The sequence below is a fragment of the Saccostrea echinata genome, unplaced genomic scaffold (genome assembly GCF_033153115.1).
Source record: "Saccostrea echinata isolate AGI-Se365-2 ecotype Australia unplaced genomic scaffold, CSIRO_AGI_Sech_v1 ptg000033l, whole genome shotgun sequence".
In the NCBI taxonomy this organism is placed as follows: Eukaryota; Metazoa; Mollusca; class Bivalvia; order Ostreida; family Ostreidae; genus Saccostrea; species Saccostrea echinata.
Genome location: NW_026889782.1, coordinates 16,504,119 through 16,523,522, shown reverse-complemented (window position 1 = coordinate 16,523,522; position 19,404 = coordinate 16,504,119). Strand labels below are relative to the sequence as shown.

At 34.1% G+C, this 19,404-nt stretch overlaps 1 protein-coding gene and 2 pseudogenes across 1 annotated transcript; 1 reads left to right on the top strand and 2 right to left on the bottom strand.

Annotated features, from left to right (window-relative positions):
* The window catches only part of LOC133198198 (receptor-type tyrosine-protein phosphatase alpha-like), a 37,344-nt pseudogene extending 25,300 nt beyond the window's left edge, over positions 1 to 12,044 (bottom strand).
* Positions 12,045 to 14,609: 2,565 nt separating this feature from the next.
* LOC133198197 (uncharacterized) lies at positions 14,610 to 16,691 on the top strand. Its single transcript, XM_061334324.1, has 5 exons — positions 14,610 to 14,642; positions 15,046 to 15,185; positions 15,373 to 15,499; positions 15,606 to 15,717; positions 15,904 to 16,691. The coding sequence occupies exons 1-5, from the start codon at positions 14,610 to 14,612 to the stop codon at positions 16,653 to 16,655; spliced, it is 1,164 nt and encodes a 387-aa protein (XP_061190308.1). The 3' UTR covers positions 16,656 to 16,691.
* Positions 16,692 to 17,257: 566 nt separating this feature from the next.
* LOC133198705 (putative nuclease HARBI1) lies at positions 17,258 to 18,966 on the bottom strand (annotated as a pseudogene).
* Between the last annotated feature and the right edge of the window lie 438 nt (positions 18,967 to 19,404).

Sequence of the window (19,404 nt, the reverse complement as noted above, 5' to 3'; positions counted from 1 at the left end):
GAAACAATAAGAGCCTGGTTACAAAATTGGTTTTAACAAACCTTCTTATGACAAGTAAAATTACAAGATTGATAATAATTATGAAGAGTGCAGAAAGGATTCCAGCGACGATAGGAAGTGTTGATGAAGATCCGTCCCCTGGTTGTTCCAGAAACTACAATTTAACAATCGCTGTTAATACCATTCTATTCTTTTATATACAGGTCCAAATTCTAGAAATACAGCTGCTGTGATGTGAAATGTACATGAACAACTTTCTTTTTTATTCTAATAATTTTATTATGTATCTTCATTGTACAAAAGCAACCCTTTGGGGAGGAGTTAAGAGGTCTTTATCTTAAAAACACAGATACATGTAAGACCTGCACCAGTCAACTGAACGTTCATTGAAAGATCTGAAAAGGCGACTGAATAGCAGAGGTCAGCCATACAGTATTTTTCAGTAAACATACAAATTTCAGTTCACTGAATGTTTTGGTTTATCATGTGAATTGGCTCTTTAGAGTTGTGTATTCAAATATTGATGTTTTTAAGTGTCTTCCCATGAAATATGAATGTCGTTTTAAGTGTCTATTGTTATTGCTCTTTGAACTCATGCATAGTTATTCGTCATGTATTTTATGCGTTAATTTTACATGGTCTAATGAAATCACAAAATCAGAGAATGGTTGATTTAGGGAAATGTTGAGCTACACCAACTTAACATATAACAAGATAGTCTTATCCATTTTTTCAATACTTATCCTTTACCTTTGATTTATAGCACGCTCCCGTCTTAGGTTCGCACGTCTCATTGACACAATTTGTGCTACAGTTATCAAGACAGTTCAATCCCCATCGTCCGTCGTCACATGCTGGATAGTTTTAATGACATTATGTTTCAATATAACGACAGTATTTTTTTTAAATTGCAAGAAATCATTCTATTGATATATCAAGCTTTATTTAACAGTTAGCTATACGTACGGTCTAAGCAGAACTCCCTAAGGTATCCAGGAGAACAACCATTCAAACACGTCCCGTTGATGTGATGACATTGTTGATTATCCAGACAGTGACCACAGCTCTGGTTACAGTTTAAACCGTACATTCTACCGTCACACTCGTCATAAGTCATTTAACACAGTTTACTTAAAATATGTATTTTTACATTTAAAGACAATTTATATTTAAAAAAATTCTTTTACCCTTGTTTATTGTTAAATTACACTTGTTACTTATATGCTACTCCACAAAGAGTTTAAAAAAGGATAACTCCAACTTGAACATTTTCTTTGATTTATATTCATTGCAAACTAAAACAATATCGTAATGAGTATAAAAAATTCATTTATTGTTTAAATTCTTTTTTATTAAGAAGCATTCTCTATTTTATGAATTCACCTTTCTCGCAGCTTGGTCTTTTCCATCCTGTTTTACATCCTCCATAACATTCCCCGTTAAACCTGTTACATTCGTTTAAATGTAAGCAATTTTTACTACACGTTTGTCTGCAATCCTTTCCATATTGCCCTTTTTGACATTCTGTTGACAAAAGATTATTTTATTATGAGGAAATAACATAAAATTGATATTAATTATAGTGACATTATCAAGTATGCTTGGGTGCATGAGTTATGTCAATTTTGTTGAAACTTTCATTAAGTTTATTGCCTGTAATTAGACTTCGCAAATAATACCCTTATTTTACTACATCAAAGGTGTGTATGGACTTTAGAAATAACATTTAAAATTTTGTTTTCATTTTTCGTGTAGAAATGCCTAAAAATAAACATTTCTTTAAATCACCCGTATTAACCGAGATACATGTATTTTGTTTATTGTCTATCTGTAAATGTTCTCTTATTACATGTGAGCTGCTTATATACGCATAGCCACATATACCACTTTATTTCCAAGAAACCAAAAAGTGATTTATCATTTTAAACTTTTTTTAATCGGAAAGGCAATTCCAATTCGCGATACTAGTAAAAACCACCATTTCAAGTAAAAATATACATTCAACATGCTATGTAAAGCAAACAACATGTAAATACTTTTAATTTTTTTTCCTTTTTTTAAATCCTGATTATATATTTTGTTGCTTTTTGTAGATAGAATTGTCTCAGTAAGCGTGTATTTTGACTCAAAACATTTAACACACGCCTGTGTTCTGCTAATAAATGAATTCTAAAAAATTTATGTACATAATATTCGGATTTAACGCCTCACCATTTGTACATTTGTCCCCCGTCACTCCTTCGTTACAACCATGGAAACAGGTGCCGTTGACATGGTAACAGGTTACTCCATCACTACAGTTACCACATGTTAGATAACACCCCAAGCCGTACTTCTGATTGTCACATACTGAAACGACCATAAAAAAAAAGAAATGATAGAAAGATTTATATCGGATAATGTAAGATAAAAAAGATGCAAATTAAAGCTCAAGGTTTTCGATTTTTATTATAATATTTCAACTGATTTTCTATATAAGGCAGAATCGACATATTTTGCTGATACCCTGAATGTCACCGTAAAGAGGCTAATTCTTCAAAAACGTGCGTCAGTTTGGAAAAAACAAGAGGCCCAGGGGTCATATCGCTCACCTGAGCACTCTGGCAAGGAAAATGCAGAAATCAGTTCAGTCTTGAAAAGTTTAAATATAAAACTGGTTCCGGGGGGTTAATTTGAACTAAGTTGAATCTATAATTCATAGGGATGCTTTTGAATAAATATAACAAATAATGGCCTTTCTTTTCTTAAGAAGAAAATTTGAACTAACTTGAATCTATACTTCATAGGGATCGCCTTTGAATTAATATGACAAATAATGACTTTGCTGTACATAAGAAAAATTTTTTTATTGATATATCCTTTGTATTAATTTGTATAACTATGATCCCCTGTTATGGCCCCTCTATTCTCCTGGGGGGTCATGATTTGAACAAATTTGAATCTACATTACCTGAAGATGCCACCATTTAAATACGATCAATCATGGCTTTGCAATTCTTGAGAAAAAGATTTTTCCTATGTTTTCCTATGTAAAACTTTGATCGCCCATTGTGGCCCCACCCTACCACCGGGGTCATGATTTGAACAAATTTGAATTAACACTACCTGAGAATGCTTCCATATAAAAATGATCAATCATGGCTTTGTTGTTCTTGAGAAGAGGATTTTCAAAGATTTTTCCTATGTATTCCTATGTAAAACTTCGATCGCCCATTGTAGTTCTACCCTACCCCCGGGGGTCATGATTTGAACAAACTTGAATCTACACTACCTGAGGATGCTTGCATATTAATATGACCAATAATGGCTTTGCTGTTCTTAAGAAGAAGATTCTCAAAGATTTTTCCTATGTATTCCTATGTAAATCTTTGATCGCCCATTGTGGCCCCATCCTACCCCCGGGGGTCACTATTTGAACAAATTTGAATCTACACTACCTGAGGATGCCACCATTTAAATATGACCAATAATGGCTTTTCTGTTCTTGAGAAGAAGATTTTCAAAGATTTTTCCTATGTTTTCCTATGTAAAACTTTGATCGCAAATTGTGGCCCCATCTTACCCCCGGAGGTCATGACTTGAACAAATTTGAATCTACACTTCCTGAGGATGCTTCCATATAAATACTAATGATGGCTTTGTTGTTCTTGAGAAGAACATTTTTAAAGATTTTTCCTATGTATCCCTATGTAAGTCTTTGATCGCTCATTGTGGCCCCACCCTCCTTCAGGGGGTCATGATTTGAACAAACTTGAATCTACACTTCCTGAGGATGCTTCCACACAAGTTTCATATTTTCTAGCACAGTGGTTCTTGAGAAGAAGATTTTTAAATGATGCCATTAATTTTTCATGAATTCATAACTAACTCCCCTTGGAAGAGGGTGTCGCCCTTCATTTGAACAAACTTGAATTCCCTTCACTTAAAAATACTTTGTGGCAAGTTTGGTTGAAATTGGCCCAGTGGTTCTTGAGTAAAAAGATGAAAATGTGAAAAGTATACGACAACAACAACGACGACGACAACGACGACAGATAACGGACAAATTTTGATCAGAAAAGCTCACTTGACCCTTCGGCTCAGGTGAGCTAAAAACTGATACCTAATCGTAACAGCTACCAATTTCCTTTTAGCTTATAAAAAGTTCCCATATGTTCAAACACAATAATTTCTTTAAATCTTTAAAAAAAAAAGTGCCAATATGTTCCAGGCACAGACTTTTACTATCCTAAATATAGAGATAAAAATGCAAATTTAAAAAAAAGTCAAGATGCCCTAGTTCTTGATTGAAACAATCAATGGAACTAAGATGTTTGTTTTTAACGTCCCTCTCGAAAATTTTTCACCCATATGGAGACACCACCACATGCCGATGGAGGACTGCAAATTTATACCAATACTCCGCACTCAGTGCCATTCTTGAGTCTCTGACTCTAAAGAGCTAATAAATGGCGGTCGAAGACAGAAAAAAATAGAAGTATGTATATTCAAAATAAAAAAAAAATACCTTGAATACGACATAGACCTTGTTATCCCGATATTAATATATACTGACTTTTTTCTTGCACTGAGAACAGCGAAGATCTTGATATCATAAAAAAAAGTCATTGGTTTTCATTTTTTTTCATAGATTCATAAGCAATATACATGCGCTACATGTAATATGATATGCAAATTACTTACTTTGACTACACATAGACCCTGATATCCCGGAATACAACCCAGACAGTCCCCAGTAGTAATGTTACATCTTTGTTCCTGACAGTTCTCCGGACACAACTGATCACAGTTTTCTCCATGGTAACTTACATTAGGACATCCTACAGAGAAGATAAATCATATACTGCTAGCATATATAGCAATTACACCATATTTCACTTGCATTAAAACAGATAAAGAGAACATACAAAAAGTTATACAGGACTCACCATGAACTTCCAACTCACATATTTCGTTGTATGCATATTGAGAATAGTATCTTGGGTATGTAACATCCGGTCTCCTCTCATTGTAGTATATGACATACTGTCCATGTACAGGACAGCTTATTGTCTGGTTCTCTGTTGGTGTACCATTCACCTTTTGTAATTCATGGAAACAAAGATGACTGCCCTCCCTTTCAGTTGTATTTGAAACGTACAGGAAAAATCCGGCAAACCGCTTGTAGTAAACACTTGGACCTGAACATAATATATAAGTTTCACAATTCTGATAACCGTATAGCGGGTTGTTTTAGCGGGGTGCTAATTTTGGCTTACTTTGATAGTAGACCGTTAAAATTTTAATCGCTAAAATAATCAGTATTCTTCTTAGTGTTCAGCTGCAAAGATTCGAAACCCTGTGCCCGCTAAAAATAAATTACGCCAAAATTATTGGCACACCTTTGAGCAGGCAAAACACCAAATTTGACCCGCTACACGGTAATTTATTCTCGATATTTACTTCATGTTCAGCCTCTTTTTGGGGATATCCAAAAGAGTTTGGCTAAACTCAAAAAGTTTTGTATTGTACAGATAACTGAGCAAAACTAGAATAACACGGGTAAGTTATGGAATTATTTACAGAAAATGTCATTATCGACAAATTATCATACCGCGCTAACACGCGGTATTCAATTTGTCAGCATGCCCAAGTACTGTTTTGGAAAGATGACATCCAAATATAAGAATTCAATGCTTAATTGAACACGGATCCTTCCTATTTCAATAGGCACAAAGCTGTTTTAATATTTATTTCAACATAAGATTAATAATGTCTTGTGTTACAGTTCAGACAAAATTAAATCGCAAAATATTATAAAAAAAGAAAAAATAAAAGAACAGCGCACGCTAAATAGAGATTCCCGCCTACATTTGACACCCATTTCATTCACTATAAATATCAGTTTATCCATTAAAACTTGATTGAATACAACGAAGAGTTCATTATTAATTGATTAATGATTTTAAAACCAGTGCTCTTATTTACGACTCTCATCAAAAGGGGAGTTAAAATTTTATCCATTGAATTCAGGCTTAAAAAATCGCTTGATTTTCAAAATCGCATAGAAATGGATAAGTGACCCTTAAAACTTCCCGTATATTAAAATTATTTACAATTCAACATCATATATTGATAAAAGACCTTATTTTATTTGTAATCTCATTTGAAATCGGTAAAAAAATGATCATTTTTGTAATTTTTTTTCGTCTGTAAACATATGTTCCACCCGTGAAACAACAAAAGCTTTGGTATGAATTTGTGAAATAACAATTCATAAAACCCATAAGAAGGAATTTATGCACGAGGGGGAAACATGTTTTAAAAATATTTTCCGTTTTCTGTTGATTTCCTGTAAAAAAAACGCAATTTTTGCCAAAATTAAAGAGTTGTCTCTCTTTGTTTTCCCAAATAAGTTATGTTTTATGAAAATTCACAAAAATATCTACACTGTATATAAATATGAAAAAAATCATTCAATTATGTTAACTTTTGAAATTGGAGGTAGGCGGCAGAACAATACTATCGTTCGCAGTTCTTTAAAAGCTAGCATGTTAACCTTATCTTCTTGAAATTTTAAATGGAATGAAGACAAAAAAAGTTCAAATAAAGTTGTTTATATTTACCTTTGATGATCGTATAGCACATTTTCAAAACAAATGCGGAAAATTCATAGTTTAAAGATTGTGTAATATGATGTGTATATATGTTAATAATGAGAATTTTGGCAAACAACCTATACAATCTTGAAATGACTTATATTAAACATCAAAACGAAAATAACATATTACGCTCATAACTGTTTCCCCATCACCATGTCTGTACAAATATGTAGTGCTGTTAAATTTTTCTTGTTCAGCCTCCCAGAAAAGGGAATCTTCATCGGTACAAGATATATCTAAGAAATAAAGTTTTCAATAACAGAAATCTACGATTATTTTCGCCCTTTTCTGGAGATACAACTGTAAGAAATCCAATGCCATCCAGTTTACTACGCACACGTTTCGGCTCCGGCTCATCAACTCTGTTATTTTGACATTTGACAAGTGGACGAGTTCTTAACGCATGTAAGGGTATGTCGTGCATCCGACTTTCAATTTCCCTCTCGTTGACATTTTTCTGTTCAGAGGACAAGAAAGTCAATCTTCCGTATTAAGGCTACAAAAAGGATGCCAGTATTGATTATATGTTGTTTTACGTCCCTTTCGAGAATTTTTCACTCATATAGAGACGTCACCATAAACCGGTGAATGGCTTTAAAGAACTGCGAACGATAGTATTGTTCTCCCGCCTACCTCTAAGTCAGTTTTCAAACGTTAACACATTTGAATGATTTTTCATATTTATATAGATATTTATACGAATTTTCATAAAACATTACTTCTTTGGAAAACAGAGATAACTCTATAATTTTGGTAAAACTTGTGTTTTTCACTATAGAAATCAATGGAAAACGAAAAATATTTAGAAAAACATCCCCCCCCCCCCCCCCGTGAAACAAAAATTCCTTTCTACAGGTACCGGTAGTATGGTCTGTCATTTCACAAATTCAAATCAAAAGTTTTTTTTTCTGTTTCATGGGGGGGAGCATATGTTTACAGACAAAAAAACTACAAAAATGTTTATTTTTAACCAATTTCAAAGGGTTTTAAAACTAAACCATTGTATTTTATTAATAATATCCGTTTAATTTTATATGTGTTAAAACATAAGAAAAGATTTAAGGAACATTTATTTTTAAGGTCTCATCCGAAGGACCCGCAACTTTCACTTCAAAGCGCCTAGCCTTTGGCGAAAGAACAGTTGCTACCTATTATTTTTTATCGACTTATATACATGTAGGTCAGTCGCGGCAATGATTCGAACACATGACCTTCCGATCAAGTGCTCTACCGACTGAGCTACGTGTCGGTTAAATTACCTGTCTCGATCGTACGAAACGACAGGTGACTACCGCCATCAAAGCCAGGAATTCCTAGCTTGATTGATGCGCCCTCTATCGCCGCTGCTCTACGCTCTGGCATGAGAAATAATTACAATAAACTGATAAGCCACAGCTATCTGCTGAGTCAGTGAGTCATCCTAAACCGATGACTGTTTAAAATGTGTCAGTTTCAATTAACAAATGTTGCAGTTTTCTTTTATCCAAGTAATGAGGGGTATGTAATGTGATAGGAGTTTCGAAAGCTAATTAAATACCTTCAAGCAAAGCGAAAGGTGTGAGTGAAATGTTGAACAAAATCTGGGAAAAAAGGAATATTTGTATTGTATGTGGAAAGTATTGCGACCGTGTTAGTCTAGATTGACTGCATCAAAAGCAAATGTATACACTCTGTGATCTGTTTTGGTTTCCCTGACACATTTAAATTTCTGCGTCAGTGAGAGATATATCAGCAAATGAGCGCTGCCAGCTGAGGGCTCTTTACATTACTGATCACCTGTCTGTATATCGCGTATATCAGACAGGCAAGCCAGTCTAGGTTAAGATGCTAGCATAGAAACGCATTTTGCCATGTCGTTCTCTGTGGGCCTGTGCTGCCGGAACGATTGATTCCTCATTTCGACGCACAACAGAACTATCGTCTTCTTTGAGTACTAAACTTATCCGCAATAATCCACAAATAATATGAAAGGTTCGCGAGAGAGATACATAGTCTTCACTGAAGATGTAGACCGCTATATGAGAGAACTCTTTCAAGACGTTTGACATGTCTGGAAGCAAGGTTGAATATTCCCTTTGTGTTACATAGTTTTCACTGACGATATAGACAGCTACATTGATATCAGAGAAATCTTTCAAGACGTTAGACATGTCTGCAAGCAAGATTGAGTCTTCCTTTTGTATTACATTTTGGTCAAGCAGAATATCCATGTCAACTTTGCGCTGTTCATGAGACGTTCCACTTTATTTCGATAAATTCCATCGGTTTGATACATTCTGTGTCAGTTCATGGTTTGAAAAATCAAACAGAATCTGGTGTTTATGTAGCTATACGGTAATTGTGGTTACTTATCTAGTGTCTCGCATGTTTTCGATATTTTGCAAGCAATGTGGAAAGCGATTGAGCTTCGAGTGTCGACTTTGTACAAAAGTTGCTACGTGTGATTAAACGACCAAAGATCGCTCCCTTCCTCACAGAGATCACCTGTATACTCCATATTACTTGTAATGAACACACACATAAACAGAGGAAATTCGTTCACAGTACCTTCGAGTTCGGACCCCAAATGTACACTAGTATGGCTGTCGGGCACACTTCGAATACACAAAATATTACATCAACTTTTTACTCATCATCTTTTCATCTGTTTATGTTGATGTTTGTTATTGTAATATAGCTCTCGGTTGATGGGGATGTCTACATGTATGTACTAGTATTGATAGAAAGAGAATCTGTTTATTTTAAGAAATCTGAACTTTACTTATTCTCTGATTGTCCGTCTGCATTACGCCGGATCTTCTAACATTGCGGATTGAAATTTTATAATATTGAAATAGCAAACCAAATAGTTCTTCATTTACATCAATAAGAGGTTCAGAATCCTTAATAATCATCTTTGTGAGGACAATAGATATTTTTCAGGCTCTGCACTTTACTGTTTTTGCGGAGAGTGTACGAGGAAAGTTTTGTATTAAAGATTTCGACAAGTTTGACGATGTCGGCTTTAGTTATGATACAACATATTTGACGTTCCACCGCAGAATGCAAGTACAGTACATTAAACTGATTTTTTTTCATCTTCACATCTTTGAAAGCATGTCAAAACTGCATATTGTAGTTTGCCGATCACAAATCAACAGTCAAAAGAACAATGATTGATTAATTGATTGATTGTATGTTGTTTTACGTCCCATTCGAGAATTTTTCACTCATATAGAGACGTCACCATATACCGGTGAAGGGCCTCAAATTTTGACCTTTACTCGACACTCAGGGCCATTGAGCAGTGAGGGGATCTTTATCGTGCCAACACCTGCCGTGACACGGACCCTCAGGTTTTTAGCTCACCTGAGCTGAAAGCTCAAGTGAACTTTTCTTATCACCAGTTGTCCGTCGTCCGTCCGTCCGTCTGTTTGTACACTTCTCACATTCTCAACTTCTTCTCAAGAACCACTGGGCCAGTTTTAACCAAACTTGGTACAAAGCATTTTTGGGTGAAGGGGAGTTTAAATTGTTAAAACGAAGGGCCAAGCCCCTTTCCAAGGGGAGATAATAAAGAAAAGACAAAAATAAGGATTGGTCATTAAAAAAATTTCTACTCAAGAACCACCTGGCCAGAAAAAATGAGACTTCTGTTGAAGCATCCTGGGGTAGTGTATATTCTAAATTGTTCAAGTCATGACCCCTGGGGGCCAAGTTTTACATTGAAATTTGTAGAAAAAATATTTAAAAATCTTCTTCTCAAGAACCACTGGGCCAGAAAAGCTGAAACTTAAATGGAAGCATCCTTGGAAAGTGTAGATTCTAAATTGTTCAAATCATGATCCCTGGGAAGGACGGGGTCACAATAGGTATTACAAGGGGGGAAATCGGGTGAAAAACAGCAAGTCCAAAGTTACTCAGGTGAGCGTTGTGACCCATGGGCTTCATGTTAAGGTCTCATCCGAAGGACCAGCAACTTTCACTTCAAAGTGCCGAGCGCAGTGCGAAGGAACAGTTCCTACCCATTTTTTATCGATTTAGGTCAGCCGCGGCAGAGATTCGAACTCACTACCTCCAAATCACGGAGCGAGCGCTCTACCGACTGAGCTACCGTGAACGGTAAAAAAGAAAAATGAAAAACTGGTTGAGCCATGCGTTTTACTCATGAAAACTTTGATTTGTTGAAAAAGGAATTATAGATGGATCCAATTTTATTAATGAATTAATGAATTTAAGATAACTATTATAAAAGAAATTTTAAACGAAAATTAAGTTCATGGTCTGTTTAACATAATGAAAGTCTAGTACTCGAATAATCCTTGACATCAACAGGAAACAAGTTTTAAAAAATCTATAATTAGTACGCATACAGGGTTACAAAAAAAGCCATGCATACTTTTAAGGATATCCGATCCTCAGCTAGGAAGGATAACTCTAAAATTTATAATTTTATTTGAAAAGTCTCAAAATGAAGCCTAGCAATGATAACACAAGCTTTTTACACTATGTATTATATGACAATTTAAGTAAAAAGAAGAACTAAAATACTGTATAAGCATAAAAATGAAGCAATTTTCTCCAAATGCCTGGATACCTATTTCTTTTTATCCTAAATTATATTTGTTGATCAATTTTCAATTAGAAAAAGCATAGCTGGTCTTTTTATTCGCATTTCCTGAAAATATATTTAAGATTTGATAATTTTCCTATATAATATGATTAACTATAATGATGAACTTTGAAGAAATTCCATGGCTAAATTCATGTTACTATGTGAAATCAGAGACATTTTTGTGAGCATTTTCAATTACTTAAAAGCTGATTTTCAGAACCTGAGGATCGGAGTACCTTAAGACTGTCTTTTCTATTAATTTTCTAGCAATATCTGTAGTGTGAATGAGACAGAATGTTCATGTTAATCGATATTCAGGAGAATAAGTTATTTAATTGACACACCATCTGTAAATCATACATTCTATAAATATTGAAGCCGCTAAGAAATGGACATACAGTGAGGATAACTTCTTTTACCCTTGTCATTATAAGCATAGACTTAAGCAATTTGTACTTCCCCAGTGTTTTGGTTATTTAAAAAAGTCAGCGATACTTAATAAAATGAGTTTTGTTATACGTACTGGGAAAATTATCCGTCCTGTAGTAGATGTCGATATGACTGATGCTGAGCACAATCTCTAGATCTACTCTCCATTCTGCTGTTGGTTTACTGGGACCTGATTTTGTACACTGTCCTCCTGCAGCTCCACGGTCTGAATATTGTCCGTCTACCGCCTTCGCTGCTCCCCAGTCTACAGGATGATCTGGCCAATTATTCTGTTGCCATTCTGGTTTATTTCGTACTAAATTTTCTGTAGAAACAAATACCTTATTATCTGATAATAGATAAGTTTCAAACTCTAGCATCCTTTCAAAAAAATCTTTTTTTTTCCAATTTTTACCAAGATATGTCTTTTAAGGACAAATGATGCAAACAAAAAAGACGGATGCCTGGATTAGTATATATTTTATACTATTTTGGTTGTAATGATGCAAATATCAAATATCTAAAATATTAAGAAATTGTAAACTTTCTAAGATGTTCAAAATTCTAGACGTAACGTCAGGAATTGATACCGACAGGAAAATGTACTTTTAATCTGTTTTCAACTAAAATTTCTAGTCCTGTTAGGAAGATAAAAATGAAGTGTTTTATATGAAAATAAAGGGTTATTTTTCTCTCCAGTAATAATATAATAGAAATAAACATAAATCAAAAGGCATGTATACATTAACAGGCCATTATATTCGGGAATAACGTCGTTTTCTGTATTGTCCCTTTGTAACAGAGAAGTATCTTCAATAGATACCTTTTCTCGAAAAAGTTTTTAAAATTTCCCCAGAGTTCTTCGAAATTTCAAAGGATTGTTCTATAAAATCACATGTAGATTTAACATATTTGTCGAGAACTTCTGTTCAGAGAAAGGATACGGAAAACCACTGAAACAAAGGTGTTTTAGGATGTCCCATTCAATGAAATTTTAAGATACCGCAATTTTAATAGCTATAGGTGAAATTTAAATAAATTGTCATTAAATAAACAAATTTGATTTGACATACACCGAGTACCTCTAAACAGTTACTTGTTTTCGAGAAGTGAAGAAGTATTTACATCTTTTAAAGCGAATAATCAAACATCTTCCGTGCAAAAAATCAAACATCTTCCGTGTCCTGCAAACATGTCCCGATGCCTAAATGACGTCATGTCAAATATGTATTATAATTAATAGCTTGTGAATTATTCCGAATTTAAGTTCCAAATTGGTTGAAATTCACTTCACTGTAAAGTACTAAAATTACTTTCGATACATGTAGGCTTCATCCGATCTTATCGTTTATTACGAAACTTATAAAAGAATTTAAATATCTTGCAGAAGTGTCCTCTAGCTGGCTAAAATGACGTGTGACGTTCATAGAACGCACAGTTCATGAATGTATATGTGCATTGCCTTTGTCTTTATAAATTAACGTATTTTTGTACCCTTCAAACTTTACATGTAAATTTTAGGAATGTGCTGTTGTTTTTCCTTAGGTTGATTTTTTTTTTTTTTGCGGGGGGGGGGGGGGGTGTAAATAGATGATCATCATCAAACAATTATCTACCGGTAAGTTTAAATCTGCATTTGTAGATTGCATAGCTTGACCTTACATGGGATACAAAACAAAATCATAGACTAGAAATATGTCCATAGGACATGAATGCCCCGCCGAGGGTTTATTAGTAATGCATCATGAAAATCTGTATTAGTGTATGAAATTTGCTGAGAATATCTTGAATAGTTTCTTTAAATTGAAATTGAAATCTAAAAAGTTGGATATAGTTGATAAATTCTCACCAAATTATGTATAAGTTCATAAACTTACATAAATATCTCTTAAATGGTTTCTTTGAAATTAAGCAAAATGCAGATCTAAGAAAAGTGAGTTAAAGGTCACAGGAAAGTTCAAGGTCAAATGTTTTTTATGCAGTTGAATACTTTTCACAAATATGTATCAGCATATTTAAGTTTGATAAAAATATTTTGAATAGTTTATTTAAAACTGAGCTAAACATTAATTTAAAATAAATGAAGTTAAGGTCAAAGGAAAGGTCTAGGTCAAAAAACGTTGATGCAGTTGAAAAGGATACATCAGTATGTATCAAAATATGGAGTTTGATAAAAATATGTTTTCTATAAAACTGAGTTAAACATAAATTGAGAAAAGTGAGGTAAAGGTCAAAGGAAAAGGTCAAGGTCAAAAAATATTGATGCGGTTGAATAGCTTACGTCAGTTTGTATCAGCATATGAAGTTTGACACTAATTGAAGAAAAGTTAGGTCAAGGTCAAAGGAATGGTCAAGGTCAATAAATGTTGATGCAGTTAAAAAGCTCTTATCAGTATGTATCAACATATGAAGTTTGATAACACTGTATTGAATGGTATCTTTAAAACCGAGCTTAACACTTATTTTAGAAAAGTAAGGTCAAGGGAAAGGTCAAGGTAAAAATATTGATGCACTTGAATAGCATTCATCAGAATGTATGAGCCTATGAAGTTTGTAAAAAAAATCTTGAATTATTTCATTAAAACTTAGTTAAACACTAATTTAAGAAAAGTGAAATTAAGGTCAAAGGAATGGTCAAGGTCAAAAAATGTTGATACAGTTGAAAAACTTATTACAGTATGTATCAACATATGAAGTTTGATTACATTATCTTGAATGGTATCTTTAAAACTGAGCTAAACACTAATTAAAAGAAAAGTGAGATCAAGGTCAAAGGAAAGGTCAAGGTAAATAAATTTTGATGCAGTTGAATAGCTTACGAGCGAGTTCGATCACAAACCACGGTCACCGTAGTTCGACTAAATTAAGATCGAACTCACTTTAGTCGCTGGAAAATGAAACCGCGGTTTAACCATCGGGAAGGCTCTGGTCACGCTGGTTTAAAGATGGCGGAGAAAGGTGAGACTTACAATTTTTCAGTTTAAAACATCGATATAATATGCTAAATCTTAAATTTGAAGTGGTAAATTTTGGGTTTGATATGTGTGTATAACACGTGCTTCCTTTTTAGTGATAGAAATCGATTATTTATTGACGTCTTTCATAAAAAATAGAATATTATTAATCTTGTGGTGGGAACTGGTGCTTGTGTAAAATTGGTCCTAGGCCAGTCCTGAATTTTGATCAGTTAGTCGCTAAGTAAAACCATAGATAGAAAATTCTACTTAATACATTAATATATAAAAGGTGTAGAATTTTTATCTTTGGCATTATTGGCCGACTTATTCAGCTGTTATCGATAAAAAAAAAATCAGGTGCCTGAAGTATACCTTGTACAATTATACATTAATTTTATGAGTTATTTTTCACTTGTACTTTTAGATGGCAGATGGAATTGAAGAGCGCAGATCCCACTGGACTTGTTATATCTGCAAAAGAAAGGCACCTCTACATTCCCTCGATTCCCTTGAGTCTCAGGAAAAGTCTAAGAAGACTGAAATATTTGTTGATGGTAATTACAGGTAGGATATACACGGATTTGTGCATGTAATGATTGAGGTGAATTTTCATTGAAAATCTCTTATTTGGAAGAAGCTTGGGAGTAAATTTGCAGTAATCTTTTACATGATAATTGATAAAGTAACTTAAGTGTTTTTTTTTCATAATGCTAAGTAATTATAAAATTCATATATCTTTCTTTTCTGTCAGGATTTATTTGCGGTGTCCATATTGTAAAGACTGCTTCCATGCACAGTGTGCTTTCTACGAGCTGGAACTGATTCTAACTAAGGAATTATCAGACACTATATGTGAGAAGTGTGCAACAAAGCAAGGTGTGCATTTACATTTTAAAATGATAAAAATGTAACTGGTGTTTACTGTACGCAAACTATTTAAAGTTTCTTTTTACATAGAATGAACACAATTTTCTTGTATTTCAGATTAGAATGTCTACAGATTTGAGAACTCTCGTCTTGACGAACAGCGACGGAAGTGAAAGGAGGATACAATGTCAGAGAGAAGTTTGCAACATGTTACTCTCAAAGGAAACAGGTACATGGAATGATAGTGGCTTGGTATGTAAATAACAATAAATCTAAAAGGTTAGATTTTAAGCGGTAATAGTGTCATGTTGGCCTCTTATTAAAATAATTGTTCTGTAATAGATCAAGTTCAGTGATAATTTCTTCACAGCCATAGAAAACATTCTGTATTTAACATTAACTTTTTTCCCTCCAGATCCATCGGTCAAAAGCTTGGTTATACAGAGCCTTTTAAATCAAGTAACATCATGTTCACTATCCAGCCCTAAGGGGTCAGATGACCAGCATTCAACATCATCTGACACTTCACCACCATCGTCATTCACTTCAGCACCATCAGAGGCACTATCAGAGGCATCGTCTAGATCTGAATCCCCTATTACATGTAGTGAAAATAGCTCCAGCACATACATTTGGAAGGCAGAAGAAGAAGATATATTGGTAAATCTGAGGCATGATAAGAATGACAAGTTTTTAAAATGCAAAAACCATACTGCCTTGTGGAAAGACATTAGTGCTCAACTTAATGAAACACTACAGTGCACTGTTTCCCCAAATCAAGCAATGAACAAGTATTATAGTATGAAAAAACGCTGGAAAGAAATTATTGATGCACCAACTGGAACTGAAAGGAAACATTTTAGGCAAAAAGAACAGTTTGATGAAATGTATGGTACTAAAGAAAGCACAAAACCAACGGTCACATTAGACACATTGGAAAAGAAAGCGGAGACACAAGGGCCGAAAGAAAACAAGTCTACAGAGCAACCCAGAAGGAAGAAAAGTACAGTAAAAAGGCGTTCAGACGTAATGGAAGTATTAGAGAGGCATAACAAGGAATTCAATGAGAAAATGGAACAGATGCACACGGATAAAATGGCAAGACTAGACAGACTTTTAAATCTCTATGAAAGAGAAATTGAAACAAGGCAAAGCTGCAATAAGTAAATGTTGATTTTTTTCGATATCATTTTCATTTGTGCACATTTACCGGTATTTTGAAATATTTTGAAAATTGTTTTTGAACACTTCAGTAAAGTGACAAGTTGATGTGCAGACATTGATCCCAGATAAACTTTTGTGATAGTTAAGCTGTTATGGGTTTTTTCCTGTGTTACAGATTAGTTTCTATTGTGCCAAATAGCAATAGGTTCACCGTTGAAGTTTTGATTTATATTGTGCCAAATACCAGTAGGTTGAAGTTTTGATTTCTATTGTGCCAAATAGCAATATGTTGAAGTTTTGTTATTCATTTTATTTTGTTTTGATCCTGATTGGAATATTAATAAAATGTCAAATTTAAGCTGTTCATTCTTTATCCTGAGGACATCTGCAAGATAATGTTTCCTTTAATATTGAAGGAAATACAAAATTAATAATGAGAAGTCATGTTTTTTTTTTTGTTTTTGGTAGTTGTAACTTTTATTGCATTTGACACAAAAATGTAATAAAATTTTAATTTGTTTATTGTACGCTGTACAGCACTCTTGTACAATATGCATGCAATACACCTTACAAAATGATCACTTGCATATTGCAACTGAAAAAATTTCAATAATTCAGCCATTTGTGTAATCAGATAAAACTGTTGACAAGCTGCAATCTCCTAACAATGCCATTGTGTCCGTTTTGGTAAATATTATCACACTGGCAGTCATTTGGATCCTGTAAGTGTTCTCCCATGATGTAATCTTCAACTTCATCATCATTAATGATGCACATGTTGTGTAATATGCAGGCAGCCAAAATCATTTGGCAAATTTCTGTGGAGCTGTGTAAAGGAATGTCCTGCAACCGACGAAAACGTCCTTTTAATGGCCAAAAGCACGTTCAACAACTTGTCATGCACTTGACAGTCTCTTGTTGAAACGGACTTGCTGTGGGGTAAGATTTCCCAAGTTCTTAAAGGGGGTTATTAACCAGTTCCTGAGAGTATACGCGCTGTCAGCAAGAATATAGTGATCAACGAGTACAAGGTTTCCGGCTTCAGCCTCTGTGTATAGCGATGAATTTCTCAAAACGCGAGCATCATGGACACAGCCCGGCCACCCAGCATAAATATTTGTAAATTTCATCTGGTGGTCTACTACAGCCTGCAAAATATATATATATATAAACATGTTTATTTTACTGCTCTTAAAAAAATCTCTTCATTTTAATAAGCATGGAGTTTATTTCAACATACTTAAATTTATTTTTTTCAGGTAATCTATTTGGAGAATCACTGAAATTTTTAATAAGTTAAATGGATATACATGTACATGTGATGTTTAAGGGATTATCAAAATGATCATTGATGTCCAAAGGTGAAAATGTAAAAACAATGGTACTATGATAATACCCCGGTAATTACTTTTTGCCAAGTTTAAGCTAACGCAAGGTTATGACATTAAAGCATTTATGCAAGCAATATACTTTTACACTTGCTATTTACCTGTACTTGAATGGATGGAAATCCTTTTCTATTGTAAAAATCCCTTTCACCATTGAGGGCCGATGAAAGTCTTATGTGAGTTCCATCAAGACATCCGACTACCCCTTGAAGCCCACACATGTACTCAACTTTTCGAGAGATTTCTTTTTGTCGCTCAGCATCTGGCCAACAAATCAACTTTAAATAGAACCATTAATTAAATCAGGTATAAAATCAATATAAAGTAGAGGTTCTTGACATTTAAAATCAATAATTGAAAATCTATACCCATTCGTTGAAATCCATGAATGATACAGATGTATTATTATTATTTGATAGAATGAGTAAAGCACGTATGATGTATATTATACCTCGTCAAAATTATACATCAAAGACTTGTGCCGATCTATTTATTGTATAGCACACAGCAGCCGTTGTTTATCATAAAAAATTCCTATTATCACACCTTTATGCTTATGAGAGTGAGCAACAATTATTCAAATTTAAGTGAATCACTTACTCTTGGTCTCAACTCTTGAAGTGCATCCAACACTCTCATTACAACTGCATGAACTGTTGATTTCGACAAATTGAAAATGTGAGCTAACTCTCGCATTGATGACATATTAGACAGATACCACAGACAAACAAGGAGTTGTTTTTGAGGTTCTATGGCGTTGTAGGGCCCACTCCCACCTAAGAGTAAACTTCCATAAATTTCATGAAGAATAATTTCGAACAAGTTTCTACTGACACGATAGTGTAAGCGAAAATCATCAATGTTTTGTGGAAGCCCAAATTCGTCAAACGTTTCCATATAGCTCGTAATTTTTGGAGTCCATTCTCTCTTCCTGAACAAAGACCAATATCTATCTGTTTCATGACGAGCAAAGAAATAAAAATAATCATCGTCATCCTGCAAAAACTCCAAAAGAGGTATTTTTACTTTAATAATTGAAGAAATTTCGGCCATGTTCACAAACCAAAGTGAAACTAAACTCCGTTCGATCAAGGGCATGCGCAGTAGCACTTACCGAACTAACCATTAGTCGGTGATCGAACTCGCCCTACATCGGTATGAGGTTTCATTACACTACCTTGAATGGTATCTTTAAAACTGAGCTAACCACTATTTTAATAAAAGTGAGGTCAAAGGAAAGATCAAGGTCAAAAAATGTTGATGCAGTAGCATAGCTCTCATCAATATCTATCAGCGTATGAAGTTTGATAAAAAATATCTTGGAAAGTTTCTTTGAAACTGAGCTTTAAACGGAGCTAAACGCA